This window comes from Choloepus didactylus, chromosome X (genome assembly GCF_015220235.1).
Source record: "Choloepus didactylus isolate mChoDid1 chromosome X, mChoDid1.pri, whole genome shotgun sequence".
NCBI lineage: Eukaryota > Metazoa > Chordata > Mammalia > Pilosa > Megalonychidae > Choloepus > Choloepus didactylus.
In genome coordinates, this window is record NC_051334.1 from 19546211 (window position 1) to 19568459 (window position 22249).

Here is a 22249-nt window from a genome sequence, read left to right on the forward strand (position 1 = left end):
ATACTAATGTACAATATAAAATCTGGTACTTTCTCTTATTTTAAAATACATGTAAAATGATTTAAAATTTTTCCGTAAGAGTCTGAGAAAGTTGAATGAATGACAGATGAATTTAAATACTATTTTCTGAAATTGCTAGTATGGTATATCTTCAAGATGTTGAATTAGTTGTGTATGTTTCTAGTTTGCTTTTTTTTTATTAAAAAAAAGTATATTTTCTTATTTGAACTGAAATTGGAAGTTTTGTGTCCTTTTTCATGTTGCTGTATTCTTTATTGTGAATGGCTTTTAAGCATTTCAAACATACTTCTATGACTGAGAAGCTGTGACTGCCAGGTAGGAAGAAGAAAAAAAACATGAACATCCAAGCAAAGCAGACTGAGTCATATTGCATGTCTTCCCCGCCACTGAAGATTCGACTCCTCAAAGGCTGCTGGAATCTCCCGAGATTCTTTCCACTTCATCTGCCACTACATCCCTCTCTCTGGGAGATAACCTCGGCATAGCTTGAATCAGCAACTCTGCCCTCTTGATGTGCTTTTAATACATTTTTTAGCTAATGAGAGTATTTATAGTTATTAAAACTATTTCAGCATATTCCTAATGAATCTGTTAAACTTCATGTTACTACTGTTTGGGGTGTGTGTTTTAAAGATTTTATCTATACTCAAAACAAATACTTTCTTCTTAGGAATCTCAGTTGTAAAGAGTGGCATATATGGTGGTTGAATCCAGCATTCTGAAAAATTTCCTCTTTATTTTGTATAAATATTAAAACATATTCACTGTTATTTTAAAGGTCTTCTGGAACCTGGTGACTGCATTATGGCAAGAAATGGTTCAATAGATGTGGCTATAAAAGCCGCTGTGATAAAAAATGACCAGGTTGGGATAGTTAAGAAGATAGACTGCAGCAAATAGGATGTTGGGCATTGAGATATGGAAGATGAATACTATAAGCTAGTGGTTTTTGTTACCCACAAAATGGTAAATAATAATTGAGCAAGGCTTGTAGATGATGGCAGAATGGGGCGGGGGAAAGGAAACACATTGAAGGACTATTGAGTCATCTGGAAACAGCATTCTGACTTCATGTATACAATTTTCAAAGGAGTTTCCATTCTATTCTCACTCTCATGTCTCCTTTTTAACTGTATCCTCACCCTCTTGTTCTCTCAATTCCAGTACAATGGAAGAATATTGTTAAATGGGGCAGCTAACATAATCAGAAAGAATGGAGAGTGTGGTAACCCATTAAAGTTCCTCTTTTTTATCCTTCCCTCTCACCTTACCACCCTTCCCTGGACTGAAGCAGGAATTAGTGGCTTTAGTACCTCATCAAATGGAATCAGTACCATGATATTCTCTAAAACCAGATGTGCTTTCTCTCTCTTTTCTAATTTACTAAATTCTTTATTTGTTTTTCTTCTAATTCCATTTTCTTCTCCTTTCTTTGACTGTTCTCATCTATTCTCACTTAACTGTTTCTTCTCCATTTGTCATCTCGTTCAGTTTTCTTTATTCTTCCTTGTTTTCTTCTCTTCTCCTTCTTCAAATGAGAAAGTATTCATCTTACAACTTTCCTTATACCCAAAATATAAATATAAGTGAGATCTCAAATGGCAGTATTTTTGGCATACCCCATCTTATTCTTGTAAACACAAGATGTTACTGGAGTACAGGGATTAAATACGTTAGCATGGTGTTTAATGTATTTAACATACTACTTAATAAATGGCTATGATAATACCCTATAATAACTGTATTAGGATTCTGAGAAATTGGTATCCTAAAACAGAGCAAGTAAAGTATTCTCTTTTAGAAGAGAAAAAAATTACAAAACACTAAAGAAAATAGTGCATCATAGATTTCAATTACTCATAGTAATATTTTATTTCAGATTCTACCTTTTATAGTGGATAGCTTATGAAATGATCATAGATTTTCTTTATTTTATATTGAACATTGTAGATTTGATGAGAATGTGTGAAATTAGTTATGAAGTGTCACATATTGATATAAATTACATTTTTTGGCCTAGAGAAATCAATTCATGGCTTTGTTATTTTCAAATATAATACTAAAATGTATTATCTTAAGCATTTATATAAAGGACATAAGTTGTATGATGACTTAGTTATATCAACTTCCTGTTAACCAGTTTATTTTCTCTGCTGATCTCTGTCTTTTGATTTGTTTTTCCTATTTATGCAATTTTTACTAGTTTCACCAGGAAATGAGTAATTGCTTTTTAAAATGGTTATTCTTTTATTTTTATTAGAATATATCTTTCAGTGTCCACATGCAGTTAATATGATCCAGTTATTTTATACTGAATCAAAAATGTTTCCTTATAAGTGATTATTTTATATATTTAAGATGTATTTATTGGCTAAAGTTCTTACCTATTCAGATTTATTAAGTGTGTAGCTTATTTTGTAAATCAATTTCAATCATCTCAGCCCTTTTCCTTTCCCTTTCAAAAGCAAAAGATAATCTGCCAGCCACAATTGCCTAGGCACTTCCTATTTGTAATAGGGGTAGGCAATTAGTCGATAACATTTAGCTGCCTGATGAGGATAAAAAATTTCATCAGTGAGAGACACATTAGAGCAATAATCTTAAGTTCTTTTCAAGTTATTTAGCCCTGTGATTCAAATGCAAGTTTCATTCACTAAATGAACATTTGATCAGCATGGCAGCTGAAATTTTAGGTAATGGAGCCACTCATTACTTTTACATTTCCTCTCAACTGTCCCTTCTGCATCTTCTTACCATAATACTGGGCAATAAAAGTTTTTTTTTTATTTGGGACAAATCGCAGACCAAATTCACTGTGACCCTTTTTAGAACTGATCTGTTTGTCTGAAATACTGGAATTATGGTAAAAGGATTTCTAAAGATAATTTCTGCAGTAGAAGTATTTATGACTATTATGGAAGTTCTTAAATTTAAAATTTTTATTAATAAATGATTAGAATGCTGTTTTATTTAGTGTTACATATGTGTACATATGGGTCTTGAGCTTGTGTTTTAATAAATATAGACATCTATTGCAATATATACTAGGATTTTCATATGAGCATTTTTGTTGAATGTCTACTAGTAAATGACATTTTAAAAATTATTCATAGAAAAATTGTAAATATTTAAGCATGTCACTTTTGGAGTACTAAGGTTTTGCTTGTTATTTAAATTTTTTTCATTTGGGTTACTAAATTAAACTTAAGCCTGATTTTTTTTCTTAAGTTTAGACATGTTTTCTTTATTCTTTCTCAAAATTTGTATAAGTAGGAGCTTTAGATTTTTAGATAAAGATACTTCGTTTCATCCCTTAGTTTTGGCAACCAAGAGTCTTTTCTTTTTATTTTAAAATACACATATGTCCAGTATCTTTGCAGGAAGAACAGAAATGAAATATAGGAGAGAACAACAGAAATTCCATAACTTCTTAATATATACAGATATAAAATTGTTTTAAAATTTAACCTATGTATATATCTTTATAAAAATTTAAGTTATAAAGCTGTATTATTTTGGTTCTTTAAAAAAAAAAACTGTTACTGCTTTTTTGGGGAATGCGGTTCTGTGGTATGATGAAAGATTCACCCCCATAGCGTTGCCTTTTGCTATGTTCTGATGGTCTTCCGCCTCCATCTCTCCCTAACAGGCTTTCAGACTCAAATCAATTTTATGTTTTTGAGAAGTTAAACAACATCATAAAACATGATGAAATGAAAATAAAATTGACTTTGATTTAGTTTTCTACAGCATATATGATTGTAAACCATGTCCCCCAAATAAACCGTTGGCCTTCAGAGACCACAACATTTACCAAATTTACTATACTGCAAAGGAAGAAGGGAAAGAGAGCTGTATGTTCAAGATGCTAAACTGGACCCACAGGTTTTGATTCAACTTGCCACTGAAGCAGACACACCAGCAATTCAAAGGATACAGTTAATATAAGTGATAGGTTGCATAAGATAGTGCAAGTGACAGGGTATGGATTACTACTACCTTTGGTGAAAATTATTTGGGTAATTCAAAAAACTTAAAAGAAAGCATTATGATTACCATTTTGTTCCCCCTGTGAGCTTTCTCATGAGCCAATCAAGGAATTCTGATTTAGCCCTAAGAGCTTCTTAGTTACTCAGGAAAAAAAACTCTGGGAAGTGATGTGCAATAAGTGGAGGGAAAAAAAAGTACTAGCTTCTTGTAGTGCACAAGTTGGCTCTCATTTGGGCTCCCTCTCCATCTTTAGCAGTGAGAAATTATGCTCCCTGTCAGTGCTTTCTCTTTATATACATTATATCCCATGTTAGAATTTCATATTCAAAATCACCTGCCAGAAAGATTCTGTTAATGGATTTTTATATATATTTCTATAGTAATATAGAGAGATAGATAGATAGATGGATAAATAGATATAGTTGTTCCTCATTATTCATGGATTCCACATTTGCAAATTCAACAACTTCCTAAAATTTTTTTGTAACCTCCAGATCAACACTCACGGCACTTCTGCAGCCATTCACAGACATGTGCAGGGCAGTGTAAAATTTCATTCGCCACACACACACACGTTCCCAGCCACGGTTGAATAAGGCCTTCTTGTTTCACCTCTTGTGTTGTAAACAAGTGTCCTTTTCATGGTATGTTTAGTGCCATGTTTTTTGTGCTTTTTGTTGGTGATCTTGCTATTTAAATGGCCCCCAAGCGTAGTACTGAAGTGTTGTCTAGTGTTCCTAAATGCAAGAGGGCTTTGATTTATCTTATGGAGAAAATATGTATTTTAGATAAGCTTCATTGAGGCATGGGTTATAGTACTATTGGCTATGAGTTCAATGTTAGTGAATCAATGATATATATTAAGTAAGAGGTCATTAAACAAACACATAAAACAAAGTTATGTTTTTTGTGTGTTATGTTATGATGAAGTTGTCATGACTGGAGGCTCATGGGAACCTAACCCTATATTTCCCCTAAAAGTGATGGTTCAGTATTCACTATTTCAGTGTTCCTAGCAACTTTGTAAAACTTAATGACTGCAAATAGCAAGAATTGACTGTATATACATTATATAAATGACTGTGAAATTCATCTGAAAATATTAAGTATGAAAACAATATGTAAATTCAAATTGTGAGCGGCTTAACATGGTCTAAGTTTGACAGTAAAATTAAGCCACGAAAAAAGTAAATGCCTTGATGTATGTTTATTTCACTGGATAAGTGCCTTTTAAAGTTAAAGAGGATGTGAGATCAAGAGTAGCTCAATGAATAAATGACATAAACTTATGAGGCGTTTTCTGTAATGAAAAGAAAATATTTGATTCCCATATTCCTTATTTTCAAATGATATCTTCTAAGACTATCCTAATCATATTTATAAAGGTATTCAACAATACTAAAGTTTTATTTAAAATAGATAAACCTTGGGAACATTTCTCAATACTCTGAATCTTATTTAAATTACTCTATGCTAGGATTTAAAATCATCTTTTGAATATAGTTCCTTAACAGATTGCATATACACTTTAGCTTAAATTCCTTTATATTTGAACCATGAGTAATTATTCCTATTCGGTGAGTAAATGATGGTAGAAGAACAAAATTAAGATATCTCCAAATGTACTAGAGTTTAAGACTGTAAGTCTTGTTTATAATACTTTGTGGAAATACAAGTTTAAATGAAGGTGAAGTTTGTAGATTGGTAATCAAGGAAGTAATCAAAGATCTAGGAACTTTGAAAGATATTTTTTATACCAAAATTCATTACTTCTGAAATATTTATAACTGTATGATATTTCCTCCACATCACTTGTTTTGCTAAAAAAAGGTAGTCATTGGTATAAAATGTTTAGTAAATTAGATACTTGAATAACCTTTTGGTAATACAAAAGAACAGAACACTATTATAAATATCTCAGCACCAAAAAATGTAGAAAAGACAGAAGCGTCATTAGCTAGAGCATGATGGATTGTGGATTGAATTAACTCTTCTTCAGTCCTTTTAAAAAGAACAGGAGGACATTTGAGTGTAGCATGACTCATATCTTAGGCATCCTCAAGTCTCTGAAATTTCATTTGTGAATGGGTATCTTTTATAGATTACAACCTCTGGGTAAGACCTTGTGTAAATATTGATTATGAAATCTATTTCTTTGTCTTGTGAAGGGTAACAACTTTTAAAATATTCTAAGAAATGTACTGTTTTCCTACCCATGGGTATAGAAATATGCTCTTTGTAATTCCAAATGTAGCTGTGAAAGAGATAAAGAAGACTTGGATCTACAAGCTCAAAGTCTTTACACTACACCTTTTGCTACTTGGGGCCAAAGACATTGTCTTTTCATATGTCTGTCAGTAAATAATTCACCAACTCTTGTTTGGAAAACAAGTAGGCCAGGACACTTCTTAAAGGGGTCAGAGATGACTTCCCTCTAGGTACCAAGAGGAAAAGAAGCATTTCAACTCTTTAGCACCAACCCAAAGCTTCTTGTGCAGCTAATTCAGGCAACTAATGGTCCAGAACCTGCCCATTTATGTTACCCTTCAGCCAGGAACATCTGCTGTCTGCTTCAGCCTGACCAAAACAATTACAAGCCCCATACACAAGAAAGCACAACCTCTGGCTTTTAACCTTTGGAAGACTTAATGGTATTCTTGGAAAATCTTAATCTGGTTTGTGTTATACATAAAATACATTTTGACGTATAAGTTGGAAATTATATATAAATTAGCAATCAATAGGACTTGCCATTACTTGGAGACACTGATTTTGTTACCATGGACAATCATGAAGATAATGGTAGTTCAGCACATATGAAAAACATAGCTATAGCTAATAATCAGATATTTTGTAACATACATATTATAGTTTTAAAGGGTTCATTCTAGCCCATGACTTAATGTGAACAAAGTAATCTATTGAAATATTGAAAAAGAGAAATTTGGACTATTTACAACCACTACAATATATTTTTCTTGGGAGAAAAAACCTTATCAGTGTTTATATATGTGTATGACAAAGTAGAATCTTTCTATGACAAATAGGGACGTTGTTCACTGTTATAGTCCTTGTCATAATCGCATCACTATGACTTTAGGTCTGGAGTATCCAAGAGAGAAATACTAATTTTTTTCAAATGTTCATTTATAAAGAGAAAGTTTATTTGGAAATCTGGAGTAATAATGTCTATTGTCGCCTTAATATCAGGTATATTACATTTAGAGAAAAATGACTGCATCTTGGCTTTACATACAAAGCCAAACGTTCCTTTGGAGTTTCAAGACACTTTGTTGTCTCTGAAACATTTATACTTTCAAGTCACTGTATTATCTCACTAATCCAGATATTAACAAATATTGACTGTCTACTATTTGTAAGGAAGCTTGTTGATTACAGGGTATATCCAGATAAAGACTCTGTCTTTAGTCTCAAAAAAAATCTTGAAATGCAGTTCTTGTAAGGGTAGGAGGAGGGTGAGGAAAAAATGTCAACCTGTAACATGAGACACTGCATGAAAAATGCCACTAAAGAGATACAGTGTGCTAGGAGATTCACATGAGGAAAAAGATGATTTCAGCTGTAACAAGAGGCTTTATGGGAGATGATGCATTTAAAATGAACCATCGTGGATAGGTAAGATTTTATAGATGAGAGAAAAATTACAAGCAGAGGACAGAGTGCTTTTGCAAAGACAGTCGAGGAAAAAAGCACAGTGTTTGAAAGGAACATATATTCATTACTCTACCAACTTTTTTAATCATCCACTTTACAAAGCCTTTTGTAATCACCTAACCACAATTTATTTCTCCTGCTTCATTACTTCTTCCCTTGCTGTCTTCCACCATAGTGAACTACTGAAAGTTGCTCAAACTGGCAATACTTTTTCACAGCTTTCTTTACCCCCTCAACCTCCATACTCCCTTCACCTGCCCAACTCCTGAAGAATTCAGATTAGCTCTAATAGGAAACCTTCCCTGAACCCTCAAGGAGAAGGTAGGTTCCCATTTTGGGGGCTCCCATGGAACCCAGTATTCACCCTACTAAGGTACTTCTCTTACTGTATTGTAAATGTTTATTCACCTGATCATCTCTCCCCATTTATTATGCTTTTTAGTGAGGCATAGACTGCTGCATTCACTGTCGTATTTATAGTTCATGGAAGACATAATAAATACTGATATATGAGTTATAATATCTAGTCTTAAAAACATTAAACACTGAAAATATTCTAGTCTTGGGTGAGTCACTGCCTTCAAGGAGCTCATCATTTAGGACAAGCTGTTCTCTGCATGTGGTCCCTGGACCAGTAGCATCCACTTCACTTGGGAATTTGTGTTTTTTTGTTGTTTGTTTGTTTTTTCCAAAAAAAAAAAGGATATTCTCAGACCCCAGCCTAGACCCACTGGATCAGAAACTGGGAATAAGGCCCAGCAATCTGTGTTTTAACAAGCTTTCCAGGTGACTCCGATGCATGCTGAAGTTTGAGAACCACTGCATTAAAGAGAAGTAAGAGGAGACAAAGTTGTGGCCATATGGTCAGAAGACCTATTTGAGGAATTGGTTCTTTAGTTGAACCTTTTGGAGAACCATTCCAATGTTTTGAAGGGAAAGGTTAAACGGGGGGGGGGGCGGGGGGGGCACGACAGTCAAGATGACTCCAAAGAGAAGAAGATGAGGACCATAGAACTTTTTTGGTGGATGAGGGCAAGGAGATAATGAGTTTGGTTTTTAAAGTGTGGCATTCATTTGAGCTGCATTATTCAGGGGAAGAATAATGCTTTGTACTTCATAATCGAACATACTTGAATGTGAATTCTGGCTTTTCTACTTGCTATCTTTGTAATCTTGGCCACAAAATTTAATCTCTGCTTCAGTTTCTTCACTTGTAAAATGAATTTAATAGTTTATGTCATTGGGCAATTGAATGAACAAAAATATAATTTAAAAGATTTTAATATAAATACGAATACTCTTATGGTGAATTGTAGGTGCCTGATGATTCAGTAGCTGTTAGTATGGTTGAACTGAATTGAACAGTGGGAAATACATGACTAGAGTTCTTGATAGTAAGCAAGGATGGTTGGAGAGATTTGGGAGTCCTATGCAAAAAGTTATTAGTGGAAGCTCTGGGAAGAGATTATTGTAAGGAGGCAGCATACAATATTAGAAAAGGGGTATAATAGCCTCGAGCAAACACCTAAATTTACTGACTGTAAAAAGAATTCTATGTAGTAGAGAAATAGAAAGTAATGAAGAAATATGCCATGTTAGGGAGTTTGAGAAAGGACTAAGGAAAAAAGGACTATTCAAAAGAGAAAGGCAGTGGTCTGGTTACTTTTTATACGTATATAAGTACTAGAATGAGACTGATATAGTTAAAGCCTACCTATGTTATTGGGGAAAATGTTACATACAGGCTGTGAGTTAGCAAGCTTCATTCCTATTCAGTAATTTCTACATGAAAGTGGTATATCTCCTGAAACCATTCATTGAATCAAATATAATCAAAAATTGCTGTGGAACAAAGGGAACTTTGATCTCATTTACCATTGACCCATTTAGATCAAGTTTTTTTTTTTCACATTTAAGTTTTATAATGACTAAGACTTTCTCAAAAATATCCAAGAACAAAGATATTATACTTCTTGATTTATTGAGTACACCTAAGTAATAAATTTGTATCCTCTTGCACAAGTCATTTAAAAGTGTAGTGCATAGAGCAGATGTGATTCCCCCATCACCATCTTTTAGTGTTTTAAATAATGTTGCCTTTCTGGTTCTGTACATTTTGTGGAAATTTTCCATCTGTAACAAACAGGCCTGATTAGATCATTAATAAAACACATGATTTTCTACCTGAAATGCTACTATTCATGGACTAGGTCCTACTTTATTTGTCTTTAAAACCAAAATATTTTTTATTGTTGTTTATAAAAGCAACTCATCTTGTTGCCAAAAGTTCAGGAAATGAGAGTATAAAGAAGAAAGTATATGTTGCAGTCTGTATGACTCTCTCAATGTAACCATCATTATCACTGTTGTATACCTTTCTGTATTTTCTATATTTATGTATTTTTTATTACAAAAGTAGAATTGAATTATTATTTTGGAAGCTACTTTTTTCATACAACAATTTTTTTACCCCTGACTATTGGACATTTAAATAGTGAATAATTTTTGATCGGGTTAAGCAATACTGTGAGACATATGTTGCATATATATTTATATATGTATATAATAGATATTTCTTTGTGCTTTTATCCAGTCATTTCCTTATGGCAGTGGAAGTAGAATTTGGGAGCCAAAGATACTTTGATAATTCTTTTTTTGATTCTTGATATATATTTGTTTGCTTTTTTAAAAACAACATCACTAATGTTATGTCAATTTAAGTCGGACAGCTAATTAAAATGTAGTGAAATTTTATGCCCAAATTTTCTGTCATTAAATATCATGGAGCTGAAAAATTAAAATCTAACCAGATTAACTTTATCATCAAAAAACAACTCCACTTTCTCATAGGTAAATAATTCTGTTTTGGAATTGTTTCCTCAAAAAGCATTTCATAAGGGTGAAAGAAGGGGATGAATCAAATTGCAATGAACATTTTACTGTAAAACACCATCTGGCCTTAACAATCTTCAACTAGTCACAGTGATCATTTCATAGAGTAAAATGGACAGAAATTGGTGGATATAAATCAATATGTACTTCATTGTTGATAATAGACATTCTGGAAGAAAGGTCTGATCATCACATTGATTGCTTTAGTAGAGTTAGGGATTATTTGAATAAATAAAATAAATGATAAAATGAGTTTATTATTAATAGTTGTTCATAAACTCTTTGTATGATCAGTTTGTTTTCTCCCTCCACACCTGTAACTCAAAAATCTGCTCTCTTGTCCTTTCTTAGCAAGCAAAATGAACACTTGGATTTGAACTCACTTTGCTTTGACTCTTGGCTTGTAGAAATAACTGTCTAAACACTACTTAGCTATCAGAGAAATCAGATAATAATCCCTAGGTACATATAATGGAAGGCATTTGACCGGTTCCATTACCGTAGTTGATCTGCATTAATGTGATTTAAAAAAAACACACACACACAAAAATCTGGCAGCCTCTTATTTATGTTCGATGAATATCCTAATGATCAATTTTATTCATATTTCAGACCCCTGAGGCTGTAAGCTTCACCTCTTCTTTTTTTATCCTAATGCCTAACCCGCTCCACCATCACTCAATTCAGCTATAGTTGAGGTTATAGTTGAAATGAATGCTCCTTAAATATACCAAAGTCTCCTGTTCTATAGAAGTTGTGTTCCAAGTAATCTCTTCATCATAGTCTCTGGGGAGTTGTGCTTTTCTTGGTGGAAGAATTCATTCTCTCCAGCTTAAGAAGTATATTCTAGACAAAAACACTGAATAGCAGACAAAAGGCACCCATTCCTTTTCATTTGAATACCTAGGAAGAAACTAGATGGTTGTTCAGGCCGTTTGCTAAATCCTGATTGCAGTCCAGGGTAAATTCTGATCCGGTATATTTATGTGACATGTCCTGGAAAATTATAATCTATTAGAGTTGGGTTTTCTCTCGTTTATATATGAATGTATTTTTAAGCAAAAATTGGAATATTTTTAATGTTTCTTTAAAGCATAATTCTTGGGATTTCAGTTACCTGCTACTGCATCGCTAGTCCTTTTAAAAAACAAACAAAAATGATTCTATGTTCAGAATTTTAAAAGGATAACATGTGAAGTGATTGAACATGGTCAACAGTTGATCCAGGTTTCAGGACATGTATCTAGTACTTTGTTTTATTACATGATATGTTTTGAGGTAATATTCAGATAAAATGGCTTCATTAAATTTAGCATATTATATTTTATGTTTATAGGGTCATTTGGAATACATTTCCAATAGCTGCTGAATTGAAGTAGCATTGCCTTGTCATTTCTTCTATTTTTATAGCATGGTAAAAGGTTTATTTTATTGAAGCAATCTTCCATGCATCAGAATATTGCCTTGGTAGATCAGTATCAGCTATTGATAATATAATTTCAGTCTAATTTAGGGATATTTGTACCACATATCTCTAAAAGATGGTGATGAGAAAGCATGTGGTGTAGTTTTTAAGCTCAGGGCATTGCCAAGTCCTTGTTTTCTGGCATGTGGATTTTTAAAATTTACTTGTGAACAGAACTTGGATCTAGACCTGGCAACTGAGCTGCATTAATGGTGACATGAAATCTCTTTACATTCTAAATTACTCCATTGATAGGGATACTGTTTTAGCCTCTGCTTTGACATGGTTAATGTCCATTATGTTGTCTCTTATTGATATGGACTCTAATGCAATAACTTGTTTAATCAATTCAAATATAAAATTTCTTTCTTGAATATGTATCTCCTGAAAATTGATAGGATGGTACACCAATTATGTGATTTTCTTTTTTTACTAATCTTGTTAAAAGGGGGAGAACATTAAATCTTGAATACTGTACCTCAATTTTATTGTAATGATTTTGCTGGTTACCAGGTGGGGTGGCAGTTGAAAAATTTGGTGAATGCACTACGAGAGGACCCGAGTGGTGTTATCTTAACTTTGAAAAAGCGACCTCAGAGCATGCTTACCTCAGCACCAGCTTTACTGAAAAATATGAGATGGAAGCCCCTTGCTCTGCAGGTAATGAAGCTTAATCATAAGTCATACACCATCATTTTAGCCATAGATTATCTCAGTAATGCTTCTTTATTGTGCCTCATCTCAGCAGCATATGGATTAATCTTGTATGCTTTTGAAAATTTGTTTGTGAAATGATCTCTTCACAGCTTATCCTAATAGGTTTAATTGGGATGAAATCAGAGAGACTTACTATAAATCCCCAATGATAAAAAACCCAGCCTTAATTTTTAAAGATTTAAATTATAATTCCAAAGAACCACAAGTTATTTCTTGCCAAAATATTGATAGAAATGAAAAAGAAAGCTTTCATTTTGTGATATAATCTTCTATTTTATAAATTATATTTGGATACACTAGAAACTAGATGATATGATAGTAAGAGTAATTTATAGATAGTAGGAAAATCAAGTTTTAGGGTAGTAGTAGTACCTAGTACATTCCTCCTGACTCATCATTTTTCTCTTTTCCACCCTGTAGGGTGGCAAAAATAGGAAAGATTTTGGAGTAGAATTTCTGCATTTTTCCTTAGCATAAATATAAAACATCACTTTGATGAAAATCAACCCTGGGTGTTGATTAAATTATATTCATTAAGAAGCAGAGTTATCTAGAAAATTGTAAAACCATGATTCCGATTGATGAAATTCAAGGAAGTAATACATTTCCTTCCATTTCAGTCTGGATGTAACCTTTAAACATATTATGGAAGAACTTTTTTTCCTTCACAAAACCTACATTTTAAAATAGGAGATGGTTATCTTGTCCGGAAAGTTAATTTTTTAAAATTTGAATTGCCCATTGAAATAGAAATTGCCTATTGTCACTGCTATGTAAATTGTTAATAAGTTCAGTATTATAGTACTGTCTATCATTCATAGATTTTTTTCTAATAAAGTCTCCATTACACATGAATAGCCTTGTAGATTTTTAAGATTTCTCATTGTTTAAAACTTTACTTCTCATTGACCTCAAAGTTGGCATTACCCTTAAATCATATAAAAACATACAAAATGTTCCAACATTAAGGTCTTCAAGGTGAATCTTTCTAACTTTTCAAATGAATATATATAAAACTGTATTAATATGTCCATATGCATTTGACTTGCAGTATATGTTTATCAAAGATTTTTGATGATCATTAAAGTTGAAAGGTCAGTGTTTGACTCATTAAGTCATAGATTTACAGATCAGACTTTCCCATCACATCGTTTTATTTTCTCACTTCCATTGTAAGTTGCTTTGTTCTTCCACTCTGTAGTTTCCTACTGACATTTCTTTTCCAAAGATCCTTCTTCAATGTTGGAGAGGTGGGAACCCTGACTAAGGTGAAAAGGAGGCCATGCTTTCAGCCATTAGTTTTTCTTAGTGTAGTTAAATTTAATAACTCCTCTCTAGTCCCTTATATTTCACATTGAACACCAAAAAAATACAGAGAGCCATGCGCTGTTTGCAGGAATATCTCTAGCAAAGAAATTGATCATTTGTTCCCCTTTTAGATTCTTTTCCACAAGCACAAGCCCAGTTAAGAATCACCTTTACATGAAATGCTAAAGTAACTGAAAGACCAACATTTCTTTTTTGCTGCACATACATTTGGGTGTGTGTATGTGTGTGTGTACTCAAAGCTAGAAAACACACTTTAATGTAAAAATATCTCACATCGTTCCTTACTCTATGCTTATAATTGAATTTGACACCTTTTTCTAGATGCATTCCTAAACACCATTCAGTTACTCCGTATTTGTAAATTTACTTTTTCAGAATGCTGAAATCTGAAAAAAATAAACAACCTTTATATAAGTGCTTGTATGTATTGACATTTTTGTAAATTCCTTATTTCAACTGAATTCAGCTCACCTAAAATGTATTGAACCAGCTCACTTTCCTATGGATAAATAATACTATTAGAAAAAAACAAAACTGCTTTCAAATCCTTTGACAATTGCTTCGGTGGTTGATTCTTTGCACAGCAGAAGGAAGATGACTAGTTTTTATTAAACACTTCCTAGTGGTGCTAAAATAAGGTGTTAGGAGTAGGGGCAATGGATGAGACCTCTAACATACCACACCACTACCGCCACCACATCTCTTCATTGGAACCTATATTGAAGTCCTGAAATTGCACCATTCCAGATTTCTTTCTTGATCTTAAGGCATCAACCTGTGCCAAAATGCAGAGACACCTAGAAGGGAATTATCTGCTCAGAATTTTTATAGAGTAGATTTTGATACAACCAAAGATGGGCAAAATCTGAAGTTACCAGGATCTGGAGGCTGAATATGATTGCCTCCAGAGGGGGTAATGTCAAAGAAATAGTGGAATGAGAAGGTCTTGAAGGCAGTTTCAGATTCTTTCATGACTTTGCCTGAGGCCACTTTTTCTTCCTAGTGCCTAAGAAAGGACCTGTGATGTGAAACATAAGTGCTTTATGTAGTAACAATACTCTGTGTAGATATTAACTAAAGTACCATCCTTATTGTATTCTTGCTTCGGGTGTCTATGCAGATACGCTGGAGCCAAAATGCCCATTAACTCACTGAAATATAAATCTTTGGTGTTCAAACTGGAAGAATTTACATTGGGTTATTTCTTTTCATAGTGTACAAAAAGTATACTAGGAATTATTTATAATAGAGGTATAAGAATAAACAATCTGTGGCATTTATTATACTCAGTATGTCTATATCATCTTTTTCTTATACTATGCCAGGCTTAATTTATCTACTAGCATTTTCAGATAAAACACAGCAAAGTTTGTGTAGTATGGAGGTAGAAACTAATCCATGCCTCCAAAACAACAACAAAAAAACCCCAACTTTATCCTAACATAGGGAATAATGATTTTTTAAACTTTTTAATTCATATCTACACAAATAAATCATTATCTACCTAAAGGTAGAAGACTGTTAAAGAATACATGTTTAACTGAAAGTGAAGTTTTATTTCTAAAAACATTTTAAAAGATTAATGATTCCCAATTTTAATCAACTGCAATGGTGAGTTTTGATTTTCTTCCAAAACTCATTCATGAAATTATAGCCAAATATACAAAAGCATACAATTCAACCTCATACTCACAGAGCAATTTCATTAATACATTTCATGAAATTTGGAAACTCTTTTGTTATGTTCCTGATTTCTCAAGTATTTTGCATTAGAACCGTAGAACTTACAAAACCTTAGGCAAATACTACAAGCAGATTTAATAATATCTAGATGACTGAATTCTGTTGTCATTTGCACTCATTTATAAATAACACAAATGTCTTACTGAGATAAAATCTTTTATTCTAAGAAAGCAAACAGGAATTCCTTGCTACCTAAGAGCTGTTTTTAAAAACATCTCCTTAGTGGCACTCTCTGCTCATTTTCTGGATTTTGGTAAGCATGGTGACTGCTTATGGTCAGGTTCTTCCAAATCAATGAGAAAAATCCCTTCTAATTATGAATAAATCTCAAGGTATATTTTTAGATGTTTGTGTTTTAAAATTAGTGTGCCTAGGTTGCAAGCATGCATGGGTGGTGTGATTTTATTCTTACAAGAGAAGTGTGGTAGAATTAACTGGACACTGATGAATGTTCCTTGAAATGATCACTGAGTCCAGCTTTTTGTGTGTGAGAATGCATCTCAGAAATGATCCCTAAAATCAAATGCTGGAATTCAACAAATAATTTTTATATAAAATATAAAGTAAGGGCTATCTGTGTCTTCTAGAAATATGTTCCTAAACTGTATTCTAGTCCATAAATCTCTTATATTTATGCTATAGTTACATATGTGGTTTTGTGCTTTTCAATTCAAATTTTATTGCTTAGCATTACCTTTGATGCCATTTTTACAGGATGTTTAAATAACTGAGCAAAAAAAGAAATGGAAAGCAAATAGAGCAGTTGTTTTTTGTCTATCAGTTGGTGTAACTGGAGAACACTGATTTGTTACATTTTAAATACATATAGATGTGAATGGTTGAAGTCATTCTGTATAAAAATCAAGACATAAGCAGTAATAAAATGTATTTCAATATTAAATCTCCAGGTCAGTGTGACTGAAAAAAACCTTAGTGACAGAAAGCTTATATGTTACTGAGAATTTTGTTTTAAAAACCTGTTTTGAAAAAGAAGAGAACTAATACTAGGTATGACACCAGAGAAGAAAATCAGTTTTTTTACCAAAAATATAATTGTGTTGACTGAAAGAGAGAAACAATTATATGGTTAAAATGCTCAAATTAGTAAATAGCTGCAGGCAATTGTCACATCTAATTTCATATCACCAGTATTTAAGCCAGTTAATTCTAATTCACATATGTGTCTTTCAGCCAAAAGCTTTCAAAATATTAATAAGGACTACAAGTAATAATCTATAGTGCAAGTTATCCATTCTTTCTTTAGTTACTATGCTAAAAATCATGTTTACTGTAATTTGAAAAAAGTAGAATTCCAGTTTTTCTCTTGTAGTATTAACTATGCCCATAATACTAGACAGCACAAAATTAAAAACATGCATTAGCCTCAATACACTGAGCAAAATTTGATAATTCAGTGGAAAAAAACATTTTGCAGGGTGACTCAGAAGTCTAGTTATGTATTTACGTATGTACATATTTTTATGCACACATATCTGTATTTTTAACTTAACGCAGATATGGTTTCCTAATCAAATCCATGGTCAAAAATTTTTCTTAGTAGTCTGGTAGGAAAGGAAAAATACATGCTCATAAAAGAAGAGTTAAACCTTTTATATTTATAAATTTGGATTCTAGAAAAAGCTGTGAAACAATGAGAGTGGAAGAATTTTGTATGTATATGTTTACCATGCTTAAGTTCTTTTCAAATAATTTAATACTTAAGAAAAGCATAGCCAGGAAAAGAGATGCCTAATAATTTTCCAAATTAGATCTAATTCTTTATATGGTCAAGAAACTTACAAAATTGTGTCCAACTTTTTATTTCTCAAAGTCCAGGATGCATTTTCTCTGGAGCATTTGTTTAGATGATCAGTAAGAGAGTTGCTAACATAAAACAATATTCTGGTACTGATGTTGGGAGTTTTAATAAGAATGTGTTTGAACCAAGTAAGAAGGTCTAGTATGAACGTTCTGTGCTAGAATAATAGGGTATTATGATCCATTTGAGTCTGTGCTTAATCCCAAGAGTGAATAAAATGAATGGCTATGTTTTGTACTTGATGTGATCATTTGTATTTCATTATGTATTTTGCCTCAGAAGGCAAAGCAAGTTCTGTGTGGTCTTTACATTAGTGAATTTTAAGAGAACTACATAATGCATAATGCACTGTTTTAATCTTTAACATTGAGGCTGTCTTAATGTCGTTGGTTCCATTTGAAACATTTTATAGCTCTATCAAAGCTGGGTCACTTACCAGGCAGAAGGACAGCAAAAATGTGAATGTTTCAAGTAAAACCTCAATGTCAAATGTAATTTCTTAAGCATGGAAGTTCTTTTCTCATAGATTTTAAGAGCCTAGGGGTTTCAGAGGTACAGTGATACCTTCCAGCTGTGCTCAGTTACCTTAGAGATGTTCGAATTGAGGGCACAAGGAAAAGACCTGAGCCATCAAAGGATTTAAAATGAGATTTCAGTGATTCCTTGCAAAAGCTAAAAATTTTATTTTACAATAATCAGTCTCTCAGTGATGTTTAAACTAGATGAGTAGGATATTATACTGAAGTCATTACTCATGATTCAGAGAACGACATGTGCAGTACCATATTTTGAGCTACAATTTTAAAGTATTAAACTTATCCAGTTCAAACTGAATATGAAAAGTTTATGTGTAAGTTTTACCTAGTAGATTTGAGTCCTGCTGATCATGGTTAGTTATCATTAATTGATGTGGGGTTATAAATATATACTTGAAGAGATACGTATGATTTAGGATTTGGACCTTTTTAAGAGGTGCATGCCAGCGCCCCTAGAAATCTATCATGAAATTGTTTTAGAAGGTTAACAACAGATATGTAAATGCATAATCTGTGTTGGAGACTCACTAAATCTGTGGAAAGAGAGCTGTATGTCACAAGGACCATTTAGATATGAAAACCAAATGTTATGATGAGATACTTCTTGGGAATAAACCCCTTTCAATGGAACCCAAAATGGATGCATGTCATACTTGATTGCATACCTTAATGGATCAAGTTTTACTGAAGCTTCATGCTTCAGTCTTAAAAAACCCTTGTGTTAATAGTTCCTAATTCTCTTCCCATACAAATTTTTCCACTGTAAGAGAAAGAATCAAAATGGCAAAATCGTTAAAAGAGAAGAATATTACCATTTATTTCAACTTTTTTTTTCTTAAATTGGAAATTCTTTACAGTGCAATGGTAACTTTTTCTTATACTTTATTATAAACAAAGATTTAATAAATCATATTTTTTTAATCTAGAGATTCTATCATTCAAAGACCTGTAGAGGCTGGAAATGCTTCCTTAGAAAGAATACAGTTTTTTATTTCCTCGAGCTTTCTGGTGTTGATCCATACAGGTAACTCCTGTGGTTACCTGTAAAATCTCAGGATATCCCATTGCCAAGTGTTTTATTTTCAAAAGACACACATAGTTTAACTGGACACTATTCCAAAATCAACATAGTTAAACATAATAGTCTGTACTGCATATTTTATAATATCTTAAACTGTCTACTAATATGTAAAGCTTCTGACTTTTTTTTTTACATCATTTGAGATAGAATATTGTAGAGTCCCAAAATAAATTATCAATTCTTTTCCCCTTCTCTCTCTCTTTCTTTAATTTCTATTTCACATAGATTAAAACTTAACTATCATTTTGACAGGATGTGTGATTGCAAGCTATTAAGGTGAGCTGTGTAACAAGGAAGGTCAAAACCATGAACTGAGTCATAAACTATGTAGCCTACTCCAGTGACCTACATTGTACTTTACATTGTATTTATGCTTGCCTTTTTAAACAAATTTTGTTTATCTGTACAAAAGTATCATCACAATATAAAATAGTTGTAATATTCTATTTTTGAGTGTCCAGCAAAATGTGTTAGAGTAATAGAACTGTGGGTCTATATAGAATTGCTGAAAGTATTTTTGTACTGGCTAAAATGACAACATCTTGTCATGTGAAGATATAGTTCATTTTGTGATAATTATTTTTGTGTTTGCAATTGGACTAAAATTCTTGTGCTTAATATGTTAATTGTATATGTTGCTAATCAGTAAAATATGTAAGATAAACAAGAAAATTTGTGAATAATTGTTTCACTTTAGGATAGTTTCTTGAACCACAAGATAGTTTTCAAATGCTGTGAAGCTTGAAATTGGGAGTGCTCTTAAGTTAATGCATCTGGATGTATCACTTAAGACAGTATACACATTATCTTAAATTAAAAAAAACTTCCTATTTAATATTTAAATACAGGCATGAAAATGAGCTCTATAGATACACAACTAAAGTTTATTTTAAACAATGACAAATGTGTGTGACTATGAGAGGTAAAATGATTGTGGCACATTTATCACCATACTTTTGAAGATGTACCATAAAATGGCTTTGAGAAGACTGTTAGCTATGTTTATATTTACAGAAAAAAAAGTACCTTTTTCTAGAAAATACTTTCTCGTATTGGCTTTTCATACTCCATTGTTGTAACATTTTCTGAGAATCTGCAACATTCCATTGACCTAGGAATATGGTTGGGTTTTTTGGGGGGGAGGGAAATGATCTGAAATCTTTTTCTCATATATCAGTCAATCGAGTGAGCTAATTCTGTTTATTTACCTTTCTTTCAAAAGCATTGATGGGATTCTGATGAAGTAAACTTAATTTAAATACGTTCCTGACTGAGATAAATCTACCCATTGTGAAACACCACATGGTTTTACTACCTTTTAAATAGCTTTTAGATGATTATATCATAGAATAAGGTGAGTTGAGAATTAAGAGGAAACCTCTAATGTAGTAAACAATTGGGTTTTGGAGATTCAAAGTAATATCCACGTGCTAAATAACATGTTTCTTGATTGCAACCGAGTTCAAAAACTTTGCAGAAATAGATAATTTAAAAATGATAACCATGTGTCGTTGTTGTTTTGTGTGTTGTTTGTGTGTGTATGTATTTTCTTTTTCATTTTAACCAGCCTCTTATACCTAGAAGTCCCACAAGCAGTGTTGCCACGCCTTCCAGCACCATCAGCACACCCACCAAGAGAGACAGTTCTGCCCTCCAGGATCTCTACATTCCTCCTCCTCCTGCAGAACCCTATATTCCCAGGTATAAAACTAACCAAAATGTTTTTCTAGGCATATTCTGTTAAAAACTAACCCCATAGTGTGTAAACTGTGAAGTCAATTCTCAAGAGACACCTTGAATATTTTATCAGTTAGGAATTCTGAGCACGTTCTGGAAAATCTTGCATTATAGAGACTGTATTTTGGTTAGTAATAATAACAGTAACTGGTTTGTATAAAGCACTATGCATTAAGTATTTTACACCCATTATCTCATATAATAGAGAAGCATAGGAAAGTAATATTAAATAACCATTAGGATTACTGTAACAAGTAAAAAATAAGTGAGGCTCTTTGTCTAAGAAGCCATCTCAGGTTACTTTGAAGCAGCTCATACTTTTTTAAAATGGAAAGTTACAATAACTTTTGTGTCTTCTTAAATATATGTGATAAGGGAGATTTTTTTTTTCGATGATGAGGGAAGTAGTTTTCTTTCTTAATACTTCTGTATCTAGAATTTCCACTTCATTAGTTCATTAATGATTCTTTCAGAAACTAGAGTTTGCAGGAGAATGAATTGCCTTAAAATCTATTTCTAGATTTTTTTGAGGCTATGTCTACATTTCATTTCTAGTTTCCTGTTTAAAATTCTAGGTCTGGAAGAATACAGCTTTGTGCTATAATGCATTCTATCCAAAAGCATTCCGATGTCCAGCCTTGTGGAATACAAAAATGATGGAAAAGGGCCATCACTAATTGGGGGTAATTAATACCAGCCACAAAGAATGTGATTCAGTTTTTAAGTTAGTTGCACAGTCATTCAAAAGCAATAATTTAAAGTCTCTTTTCAAACATCATACTTAATAGTAAATTTCTTCAGTATATAAAGGAACAGAAATATCTTATGTTTAATTAATTTTATTTACTTTAGTATACCTCGTGTTTCAGAAACTTTTCTTGTATTAGACATGATGGTACTGGCATGTTAAGATCTAAATGCTATATTGCATGTCTGCAAATGCTGTGTTGTCATCTAGTAATAAAACTACAGCCAGTTGTATAAACATTTCAGTTCTTGAAATTGAAATTTATTCTCAGTGGGAAGAAAATATCATTTACTAAGCTGGCATTTCATAAATCTTTCACATATATAATTTATAATCTTATGTTCAATTTGCAATCAAATGTACAAATTCATCAAACACCCTAGTAAAACACAAGTTGCATTTTAATCCTATTAAGACAATGTCAGACTTTCTGCATAATCTTGCATGAAGAACAGTAAAAGCATGTGTGCTCCCAGTAGGAAGTGACCCTTTTTGG

The 22249-nt window shown here is 32.5% G+C and overlaps 1 protein-coding gene across 1 annotated transcript in view; it reads left to right on the forward strand.

Moving 5' to 3' along the window:
- Positions 1-22249, forward strand: part of CNKSR2 (connector enhancer of kinase suppressor of Ras 2) — a 308883-nt gene that overhangs the window by 160969 nt on the left and 125665 nt on the right. The window contains 2 exon segments of the mRNA XM_037821616.1: positions 12557-12703; positions 20836-20969. Of these exon segments, the coding sequence (XP_037677544.1) occupies positions 12557-12703; positions 20836-20969 (281 nt within the window).